This window comes from Zeugodacus cucurbitae, chromosome 5 (assembly GCF_028554725.1).
Source record: "Zeugodacus cucurbitae isolate PBARC_wt_2022May chromosome 5, idZeuCucr1.2, whole genome shotgun sequence".
In the NCBI taxonomy this organism is placed as follows: Eukaryota; Metazoa; Arthropoda; class Insecta; order Diptera; family Tephritidae; genus Zeugodacus; species Zeugodacus cucurbitae.
Genome location: NC_071670.1, coordinates 41,208,174 through 41,220,536, shown reverse-complemented (window position 1 = coordinate 41,220,536; position 12,363 = coordinate 41,208,174). Strand labels below are relative to the sequence as shown.

At 31.9% G+C, this 12,363-nt stretch overlaps 1 protein-coding gene across 1 annotated transcript in view; it reads right to left on the bottom strand.

The window, feature by feature from the left end:
- Positions 1–12,363, bottom strand: part of LOC105214659 (neurogenic locus Notch protein) — a 132,756-nt gene that overhangs the window by 39,240 nt on the left and 81,153 nt on the right. The window contains exons 3-4 of the mRNA XM_011188209.3: positions 10,252–10,520; positions 9,254–9,458 (exon numbers count right to left, since the gene is read on the bottom strand). Coding sequence (XP_011186511.2) covers positions 9,254–9,458; positions 10,252–10,520 — 474 coding nt within the window. The remainder of the gene's footprint in view (positions 1–9,253; positions 9,459–10,251; positions 10,521–12,363) is intronic.

The window sequence follows — 12,363 nt, the reverse complement described above, 5'->3', positions numbered from 1 at the left end:
CATTAAAAAAAGAAGTAGAAGAAAAAACGAAAAAAAACGCAAAAAGCTAACAGTTAGCAACACGAGTGTGTCCGTCCGTCTGCTTGTCCGTACGCTTAAATAGCTAACGATTGCAATTACAACTACTCGCCTATTTTTGTTGCCTTCTGCCTTGTTTTCTGGTCAATTAAAAAAGCCCTAAAAGACCTGTTCACAGCTCGCTTGGCTAACAGCGCGTACGTCCGCACGCCGCTTGACTTGACGTTTAGACTGTCTACAAGACAGTCAGTTTGTCGTCTTAGCAGCGACGTGCGCTGACTACTGACGATTTGACTGAGTTTGCCTCAAAAGCGCATGGCTTACAACTAATAAACAACAACAAACAATAGTGAGTACAAAAATAACAAAAACCATTTGGTTTTTTTCAACGCAGAAGGTTGCCCATAAATGGCTAGCAGACGGTGCGACGAATAAACTCAACAACAATAACAAAAACATTGTAAAAAACAATAAAAAAGCAAAGCAATACTACATACGCGCAACAACAACAGCAACAATAGAAAAGTGCAACAAAAAAAATGGGTCTGAGAAAAAAGGCGCTTTAACAACAAATTTGTCTTTATTTTGCCGTTCAGACGTGCGAGCGAGCAAAAATCAGCACTACAGAGGAAAAACGCTCAACACTGAGTAGAAGAAAAATGTTCAGCGGGAAAATTAAAAAAAGATTTCATAGGCGGCCGACCGCAGTTTAGTTAGAGCCGTCTAGCTCTGTATGTACTCGTATGTGAGTATGTTGCAATAACAGTATGTAGCAGCAATGTTGCTGAAGTTAGTCAACACTTTGTAGACAATGTTGAGCGATGTTGCACACACTTTGAGAAAGCCAATAAAGCCAATTGTCGCAAGCGGCAAAATTGAAGATAGTAAAGCGAAGTAGTGAAAAACTTGGAGGCCGAAGAGAGCCTGCATAAAAGTTTTTATTAAACTTTCAACTATTAGCAATGAGATAACGGTAATAAATGATAATACAGCAACAAATATGGCGTTGATTTCGTAGGAAAACGAAAACAAATCATTGTCACTGATGAACTCCGATTGTCGCCAATATTTCTGGGAAATATTAAATCAAATTAATCGATTATCAGTACAGAGGTGACTTAGGTCGAAAAAACAATAAAATTAATAATAAATAAATTCGCTTATGTCAACAAAAATATGAACTTAATGATTTATAGTATCAAATTGACGATTTATTGGGAAACCCGATTTCTTATCGAGAGTTTTTAGCGAGATTTTGAGTAGCCTATCAGGTGTCGCTATAGTTGAAAGTCGAATAAATCAAATAAAATGATGTTAATTCTGTGAATTTCTGAAAAAATGCTAAATTAATTAGAAATCCTCTTACACCAACAACAACTAAAAAGCCTTTTCACTTGCATTCGTCTGCATTTTATGGTCACCAATTAATACGAATCAAATACTTATTTGCAATAACACACTTATTTTTTTAATTACACAGCAAATAAAGAAGAAACTGATTTAATTATGTATTTCTCTTTTCCATCAAACAAGCAACTCATCGTACATGTTGCACATCTTGATATGAGGTTAATATGTGCAAATAAGGTATTAACTTGTGCGCGGAGCCATATAATTGGAACGATTGTAGGTATTTGATAGAAACGAAAAGTATATATTGGATATAAAGAAATAACAGTGGAGAATTGCTTGTGTTGCACTTAATAATTTTCTTCGGTTTATTGGGGTAGTGGGAAATTTAGTGGTTTGGTATTTGATTCGTGGTATAAAAAGCTCACCATAAATGAATAGAAATTGCAGACTTCATTATATTTAACATTTAAATTTCATGAAGTTGGATATTATAGTTATTAATTTTTGGAACTTGAAATATTTGTAAAAACTTAAAAAAGAAATATTATTTATAAATAATAAATTATTTTAAATAAAAAAAAATTTAAATATAAAAAAATAAAAAAAATATTTGTTTTTGTAGATTTTTTTTAACTTTAATTAATAAACATTGAAAAACATTTTAATTTAAAATATTAAATTTAAAACAAATATTTTTTTTTATATTTTTTTATTATTAAATAATTTTTTATATTAAATATATTTTTTTACTTTTATAATATGGTTTTTTATATTTTTACATATAAAAATATTTTTTCTTAATTTTCACATTAATTTTTAATGTTATATTTCTTGTTTAAAAATTAAAAAAGTATATTTTTTAAAACAAAAAAAAGATATTATTTTTTTCCAAATAATTATGATTTTTTTCTAAATAATTATTGTTGTTTTATGTTTTTATATGTATTTTTTTTTTATTTGACATTAATTTTTAGTGTTATATTTGTTGTTTAAAAATTTAAAAAAATATAAATTTTTTGAAAAGAAACAGATATTATTTTTTTCTAAATAATTATTAAATTTAAATTTTATTTACACAAAAAACATTTGCAAATATTTTCAAAATCTGAACTAAATTCTAATTTAAGAATTTTTCAATTCACATTTAGATTCGATTATCACTTTGAACCCTTAAAGCTTCCGTCTACTTGAAGTTATTATTAAGTTTTGGTCTAGAAACATACCTAGGAAGCATGTGGTTCTGAAATTTCAGACATTTGATACTCAACTTGTATTGTTTTGAGTGACAAACTGCTTTAGGTAGCGACTGAGCGACATTTATAGCTCATAATTGGAAACATAATATAAGAAAACTCAAAAAAAATATTTTTATTTTTATTTAGGTTACCACATTTTCGAAATTGCAAAATTTATGCTCTTGCTCTAGCGAACATCTCTAATAAACGGATTTTTATTACTGTCATATTCACAAATATACACATTTTAATAAAAAAAAAACTGAATTTTATATATGTTCAAACATACTAAATCAAATACGCTTAATTTCCAATGATTTATTATTAATAAACATTTGTGCAAGAAAAAACCAAAAAAAAAAAAAATAGCAGCGAAATAACGAACGAAAACGCGAAAACATTAGCCGAAATTTAACCCTTTATAGCATCATGTGACAGATATGTTACAAACCCTTTTAGAGGGTACAAAACATAGGAAAATCAATTTTTCCCTTTTTAGTATGATATAGAAGCACTGTCATATTCCGTATTTTTCAATTTTAAAATTCTCTGGTTTTTTATGTATTGGCATCACTTATAAAACGATACTTTCTTTTTCGCTGTGGTAAAGTTAGTGAATGCACGTGCTTGCAACTACCGAAAAGATAAAAATAAGAAAATTTTCAGTGTTTTAATAAAATATTTAGTGGAAAAGTCCAGGTAAGTTCACTATTATGTTTAATTTCTATAAGATAATACGAAAAATGTTCACTAATACAATATATAGTGAAGTTTAGGTTTGTACCATTTCTGTAACATTGAGTAATAAGGTAATAAACAAGCGATGGCACGTTCGTCTATTTTATCACTTTTTAGACCTTGCAGTGTCTTTTGCTTGGCTCTTATACAAAAGAGCTTATAAAGAAAAAAATTAGAGGGCAATCAGTTGTCATCTGCTGATTTTCGTTTAGAAGTTGCCACGGTGTTGTGCAAATTGGGTACAAAGTCCCCTATGAAACGAAGAGGAATTGAAGCGGAGATACAATCTAAAAAGCATAAGGGCCCAGCCCTTCCTCCTATGACAGTTAGGCAAGATCAAGTTAGACACTGGCCGGTATGGGCAGAAGAACGAATTCGTTGCAAGCGTCCAGGATGTCTTGAAGAACCACACACAGTATGTGAAAAATGTGTTGTGGCTTTATGCTACAACAAGCAAAACAACTGCATCAAAGAATTTCACACTTCTTAAAAAACATGTAAATATTCACGAAATACAAACATTATTATTTAATGAGCTTAGAAACGTTGTTACATAACGTGACATATCTGTCACATACCCTTTTTTGTTGTTTTTCACCCAAATAAAAAAAAATGTTTAAACTATAAAACACGTATTTCATTTCTATCCGAAATCTATTAGAAACGATACAGCTTTTCCGTTTTTACTTACTTGAGTTATAAAGGGTTAATAGAGTTTCAAGCAAAAAAAAATAAAAATAAAAATTCATCAAAGAAATATGCACAATTAAAAGCACTAGAATATGAAAAATATACGCAAAAGGCAAATAAACGCACAATTGTTATTGTTATTATTATTGTTGTTGTCTACACGTATGAGTGGCCAATGAACTGTGCAAACTGAATATCAAATGCGTATTGTATTACCGACATTCTCAATTTTTTTTATAATTTTTTAATTTAATTTTTTTCACTACAAACAGCCATGGCAGGCAATAATAATATTAATATTATTGTTATTGTTATTGTTGAACAGTTGTTGGTCCCAGCTGTTATTTGCCGCTTGCGCATACCTTGCTGTTAGGGCTGTTATTGCTATTGCTGTTGTAACTGCTTGCCGCCAGCACAATTCAACACGCACATTAAAACGATAATTAAGCGTATTTGCCACAGCGAGCGTGCAAACCCAAGCAATCAAAACGCGTAAGCTCAGCTCAACTCATGTGGTATAATGGAAAGAAGTTGAAAAGCGAAAAAAATTTGCCTATAAAAATTGGAAATTTTCATACACGCTTTTATTGAGCTTGTGAGCGTTGTTTTGCCGCCAGCTGAGCGCGATGCTAGCGGGTTTTAAACATCATTAAATAAAAAAAAAAAATCGCAATTATTTTTTGTTAGTGGCTACAATTATTGAAATTGTCGACAATACTGATTATTTTAAAAATAAAATTTTTTTTATATTTTTTATAGTTAGAGAATTCACCGAAATGCAAGTGATCGAATTATTAAACCACTTCAAAATAAATAATGAAATCAAAATCACTTCTTAATGCAACACACGAAAATAATCGCGCTACATGCCTTATAGCATTCCTTTTTCTCTTTTTCTCTTTTTCATTTTCTATCAAAATCTTTAATTGCCAAAAATTGCCGGCAACGACGCACCCAAAGGTCACGCCAGCAGGTCCGACGCTTACTATGTGGAATTATGTGAGACTTCCGACCAAGATAAATGATTTAATGCCACGAAAATGGTTGCGTTTTACCATATAAGAGTACATATAAAGTATTTCTATATACAATCACAGATAATTAGGTATATTCAACTGTAATTATCGGCCAAAGGAAATGCCTAATTATCGCACGAAATCTCGTGGCTCAAGGTATGCACTTGTAATCGATTAAATAATTGTGAACGAAATTACATTTTTTTGCCTTTAGAAATAGTTTTACGATTACTCCATATTATCACTGTTTCGATTTATGCTTTAATTCCTTCAAAATCTGCTTTTAATTCTCTGCTATCTTCTATAAATGCGGCTTTTAGTTGATTTCCGGTGTAATCAGAACACAAATTAATTAAACATTTATTCTCCTATACATAATGTAATAAATAAAGGATTATGTAAATGATTTTTTGTTCATAAATTGCGATTTTAATACTAATCTTTACTTAATCGGATTAGACTTCCCAATATTCATACTCAAAGGCAGAGATTTTATTCAATTACTGTGTAATCGTCGCTTAATTGCACAATTTAAGCTCAATTAAGCGCTAATCCTATTAACTAATACTGTCTTAAGTGTATTTATAAACACAAGAGTAATTTTTACTGCCGAATAAGAGCGCAGTGGACGAAAAATATCGACTAAGAGACTTCGTGACACTATTGAGAGCAAAAGTTTTTGGGTTGTAATTGAAGAAAGTCGACCAAAACAGTTGTAATATCTACTTAGTTGTCTCAAAAATGAGTGAGAAAGCGGATCTAGTGAAATATTTGAAATTTTAACAAGTAAAAGAATTCATTCTGCTGCTGCTTCTTGGATTTCCAAGACAATAGAAATACGCTGAAAGACTTAATTTGACAACTGAAATTACAACTGAAACTCTAGCAGATCAAGAAATCAACAACTAACTATTTATCACGCAAAATCACTGGAATACGATCTCTCGATGTAAACTTGATTGCTTGACAAGTATTTTTTTCTTCACATTTTCTAACTGCACCTTACTTTTACTTACAAACTTAAACATGTCTATCTAAAGAAACACATATATAAGTACCTATACCTGGAAGTAAACTGATGAATATATATGCCACTTTTGCATATGAAACAAGAAATTCTAGTTGAGAAGGAAGCAATAACTTAGTAAATCATTAAGTTTATTTTTACGATGGGAAAAATTATCGGTACGTATATGTATAATGTGAACTAGTTACAAGGAGACATGACTATAAGTATAACATATGTATATAAATAACTCTCTGTGTGTGTGTCCGCGCATAAAATTATAGGTGAGTCACTAGTCATTGCTAATTGAAACTAAGAATCTGTGCACGCTTATTGAATTATGTATTTGTGAAAATCAATTAGTCGAGCGCACCACACATCAAGGCGGTGAAGTTCAATGAGCATGCGGTTAGATCAGTTGTGAACGTATCTCGTATGATGCTTAACCACTTATGGATGCACGTAACAAAGATGGTAGAACAAGTTGAGATCAGTTTTTGCAGATTTATTGTGTTTACAATTTATATCATATATATTCGTATGTAAAACTGTAAGTTAGATATCATGTATTATAATCTTCAGGGAAATCAGAAATTCGATGGGAATTGGATTAAAAATATTAAAAAATCAAAAATTTGGTTTCCAAAAGTAGATGAGGTCTCAAGCAATTATGGTATACAAAGCAGCACTGCTAAGGACTGGTCGTAGTGCGTTATTCGTAGATCGCTGTTTTAGTCTGGAAAGACTGTAGATATGAATTCAGTGTTTTGAGATCTTGAAAAGTACGCAACTTGTAGTAGGATCTCAGTGATCTTAGGTGTTACTCAAACCATTTAGAAATTAAAAATTTATTCGAAAAATATTCAAAGCTGTATTGTGTGAAATATCCAGAGCTGTGAACTGTAAGAAAGACTAGGGGACCTTAGGTGTTATCAAAGCCTTGTGGTAGATAAAAATCTCTTTGAAACTGATACAGATATTTGAAATGATCCAGAGGTAGTGACTGTACTAAGCACTAGGAGATCTTAAGTGTTCCTAAACCTAAATAGTAAATAAAAACTTATTCGAAGATGGTCCAGATGTAAACAAGGTTGGAAATTTTAAATTTATAAATTAATTTAAAAAAATAATTTTTTTTGTGCCTAAAACCTTGGGATCTCAAAAATAAAACCAAAGGATTCCAAAAATATTTTTTTGTTGTTTTTTTTTGTGAAGTTCCGTTATTTAACCATACGAAAATCTGAATATTTTGATTATGAGACTTTCATTATTTTCTGTGGCATTTCCTGAAGATCTAAATCTCCAACGCCAAGATACGACCACACCAGCTTCAACACTCATCTTTCTCACCACACAAGTTCAACGCAAACGCCATAAATCTCAAGGCAATGTCATTTGAAAAGCAAAAAAATATAAAAACAAAAAAAAAACAACAAAGCTAAACGCCACTAACGACAAACACCACTAAATATCGAAAAACACATGTTTCGATCGCACTTTAGTTGCTACCAAAAATTATAAAAAACAACAACAACAATAACAACAACTAGCTGACATTACAATTTGTTAGCATTTATCTAATAGTTCTAGTTTAATTTATTTGTATTACTTTTTTTTTTGGTTTTTGTTTAGCCCACCTAGTTGCGCCGGTTAGGTGGCTTTAGAGTTTTGTGTAACCATTTAGGTGCAGATAAAAGGTAAAAAAAAATAAATGTGTAGACAAATAAATAAAATTAAGTATGTTAATGAAACCACATAAAAAGCAGAGAAAAATCACATTTAATTTGTTTGATTGTCGACGATTGGTCTACAAAAAAAAAACACAAAACCGGAAATTTGAAACCAATGAGGCACCCGCTGACACCACAAGGCGGTGGCTTTGAGTGAGTGTGTGTATAGCTGGCGTTGGTGTGTCGGCACTAGAAAGCAAGTAACAATAAATTTTAGACCCACACGCAAGCATACAAACATACATATATCTATATATATTTATATCTGATAAATCTAGTATGTGCTACAATATGTGGCAGCAATATCTACATATATACGTATGTATATCTGTATGTATGCTTTAAAATGAAACTCGTGCCCAATGGGACGCTGTGTTCGCCACGAACGCTTCCACAGCGCTAACGCTCCAATGCGCATGCGCTTTTGCCTACTACTACTTTGCTGTCGCTCAGCCAATCAGCAAGCGCGTCCACCATTTTCATATGCAAATAAATGTATTTTTATTTTTTTCTTCGTTTTTTTAATTTATTCACATTTTGTCAATTTAATTCAATTTCGTATTGCAAATACTCGCTATATATTAAACGCTACTCACTGATTTATCTTAATCGCTTTTATATTTTAATTGCGCTGGCCGATCGCATTATTTATGGCGCACAGTTCGTTAGTGAGATTTAGTGGAAGCGGCAGCTGAAATGTCATTTCGTTTAGTCACAACAAAAGCGGAGAAAAGATAATGGTTCCAAATACAATAACAACCAAGGTATGAGCGGGGGCCGCAACTCAAAGGGTGTGTGTCACAAAATGTTTACAAAAACAAAAATGCTTGAATTAACGAGCGCGCGATCTATTCAATAATCATTAGATTATATCGAATATATTCGATATATATTATATATGCGGTAATATATGCTGATATGTAAATATGTATTTCATAAAACTTTTTTGAAATTTTCGTCGCTTTGTTTAACATTTTTTTTCACTTTATTGTTGTTGTTGATTTTTAATTTTTTTTTTCAAAATTTAAATGAAAATTTATTGCACTGAATTGCTTCGTTTGTTTCAAATGCAAATTTTTCTGCCACACAACAGTTAATTTTATTTATTCATTTAGCTTTTAGCCTCATTTTTATACGCTACCATAAATAACAGAATTTTTGTTGAAATTACAATTAATAGCGCTAGATATTTTATATTGATCGCATTGATTTTCGTGTTTTTAAAGTGTTGCTTAACATTTTGTACAACAAGCATTTAATTTGCATGAAACAAATTCGCGTGCAATCACTTATTCCCACACGCAAAGGCCATGCGTGACAGCTTCAACCACCAATGAGGGACACGCCAGTCAATTTTTTTTCGGGGACAGTTGATTTATGACTTTAAGCTAGCAACTAATTAAGTTTCTAAAGCGCTTAATTACTAAGCGCATATATAATAAAGAAATCTGTCTCTCTTCTACTTACTGATAGGAGCCATGTGTATTCTTGCAGGTGCCGCCATGTTTGCATGGGTTCGCCTCACACTCGATCACATCTTCGGCGCAAGTTTGTCCTTTGAAACCTTTCGGGCATATGCATTTGAAATTATTGCCACCGGCCACAGAGGTACAGGTGCCGCCATTGTGACATGGTGAGGTGGCGCAGAGATTTTGAGTTTCGCAGTATTCGCCTGGAAAAAATATTAAAGAGATTTATATATATAATTAAAAGCCTTATAGGATAATATAAGTTTTCGAAGTATAAATAACCTAAAAATTGTATTCTATAGACTGATAGGCATACTAAAATATCATTTTTGGCAATGAGGTGGAAATTTAAACATTCCGAATGCACCGATATCATTCGGGTTCTGAATTAATGTTTTCAAAATTTCGGGATCCCAAACTTCTGATATAAGAATTTCGAGATCCGGAATTTATTTTAATAAAATTTTGTATTTTTGATTTCAAAATGTTATTATCTGATTCAAAATTTCGGGATCTGATTTGAAAATTACGAAATTTTGAATTTTTGTTTGAAATTTTCGGGACACCGTATTTAATTTTAAAATCAGAACCTAAAAATCTTTATTTTTGATTTAAAAATTTTAGTTTCTAAAAAAAAGTTTCCGGAATTAAATTTTAAAATCAGAAAAATCATTAATTTTGATTTAAAAATTTTATTTTCTAAAAATTTCGGGATCTCGAATATCTGTTTTCCAAATTTCGGGTTCTAAAATATAATTACAAAATCAGAGTGTAGCTATCTTTTAAGCTTAATCTAAAAAATGTATTTTCTGATTTCAAAATTTCGAGATCTCGGTATATTATATTTAAATCAGAATGTGATAAACTATTAGTTTTGTTATATAACCAAGCTGTATCTGTTATTTGTTCTCACTTCTAACGTGCCGAGTTAAAACTGCCAAATTCTGGTAATTAATTTCTCTACAAAAAAGTATAAATAATGTCGACTCAACTCACCTGTATAACCATTCATGCAGGAGCATGTGTAATCGTCCAATGTTTTAAGGTTACACGAACCACCATTGCGACAGGGCGATGAATCACAGGCATTCGGCACACGTATCTCGCATAAAGACTCGGTAAAGCCGAGCGGACAAATGCAAGAGATGCCAAGGCGATCGTTACGATATGAAGGTTGACAAGTGCCGCCATTTTGACAGCGCAGCAGGCCGGTAAAACAAGGATTCAGATGTTCGCAATATTCGCCGACATAGCGAGAGCTGCAACTGTAATGAGAAGAAAGAGATGAAGAGCGATATTAGTAAAGTGCTAAAGTAAAAAATAAAAATTAAAAGCATGTGTTAATCAAGTAGTATAACTTTCCAAAGCATTACTGTCACTTTGGCATGCCGACACACTTCATTCAGATTACAAACAACTCACTTGGTAATGCTTTCCAAGTAAAATTTTGACCATTCAATTTAAGGCATTTAGATTTATTTCCCATAAAATGACAACAAAGACAACTGAATTGTCTGCTTTCTTTTCAGTGGTACACAAAAAGCTTTTGTCCTTCACAAATTCTTCACCACAAAAATCTTTTGACCTCTTTTTCTCAATAACCCTTTCTCTTTAGCATAACAAATTATCTTTCTTAAATTAATCCTCAGCATACAGCTGCTTCTCCATTATATATGGGCATATACTATACACTTGAAATAATTAATGATGTAAGTTGCTATTTTGTCATTTCCTGTTTTGACACCCAGCACCAAGAATGAATGAATGTGTAGACCGAAGCATGACTATAAAGACAAAACAAAAAAAATCAAAAATTCCCTAATCAAAGAAAGGAACGAAGAATTACAACAGATTACCGCTGTGGTTCTGCACAAAAAAGAATACAAAAACAAAAACTGGTTTTGTTGCAACTACAACGAACTACTAAAATAAGTCCGATACGCATTCAAAAAAAAAAAAGTGAAGGAATTATATTTAATGTGCATTGGGCCAAAACGCCAAGAAAAGCACTGAAAAAAGTAGCAAGTTCCAAATTGACAAAAAGTAAAAGGCCAGCGCTGGGCACGCCATGTGTAATAAACACAGGCGAACAATAATAAAAGTATAGCGGCGCCCTTTCGCTATATGCCTACCGGTGCATGGGGGACCGTCCACTGTAAGCGCATTACGAGCCACTCACTGCTTGGCGACAATTAATAGTCATGCCTATGGCGGTGTACACTGATTTTACTTGTACGATTGCATTCGAATAAATTCGTTTTATTTTGAGTTAGCATATCTTTTACGAGCGTATTAAGTGGTGCCCAACGCCTGAAATCACCCTAAAATACATTAAAACCAAGCGAATGATGAAGTGTATATATAGAGACAAGAGAAAGAATTGTGAGGAAAAGAGTCAAGAGTCAAAGAGGAAGACAGTTGTAAAACAAAAACAAGAAATATTAACAACAAAGCAATTCACCTGGAAACCACGACAGGTGGTAAATATTTGGGGGACCGTAAAAAGTTCGGTTTCAGTTTAAAAGCATTAGATTTTCGTTGCACTTAGAAATACAAATTTGTATGTTCTTCGAAGAAACGAATGAAAGTGAAAGGTATGGATCATTTCAAATAAAAGTAAATTTTTATTAAAAAAAAATCTGGTTTGATATTGTCTTTGAGGACTTTTATAGCGATCTTTGGAAGATACGATCGACAAAAATTTTCTCAAACATTTTCTGCTTCAAAATAGACCACAATTTCGATCGCTAAATATATAGATTTTTTTAAAACGAACATTATCTTGAGGTCAGAGGACAGAAAAAAGACTCCGCGTTAGAACTAGAGAATATAAAAAAATATTACGACGGAGTACTGAATACCTCATAAGCCAGGGGATGTACCACCTGAACTCTAAGTACACAGAGGAACAAAATACTGAAAAAAGTACTCAAGGTGCTGTTCCAAAGGGATTTTAAATGCTTTTATCAGCAACTTAGAAATTTTGAAAAAGCTCTGTATACTTCGTTATACCACTCGTAGTTGAAAATAGTATAATTCTTGACCTTTTTTTATTTTTCGTTATCTAACTTTGTTGAATATATATGTATATCGTTTGAGCCAAGTTTC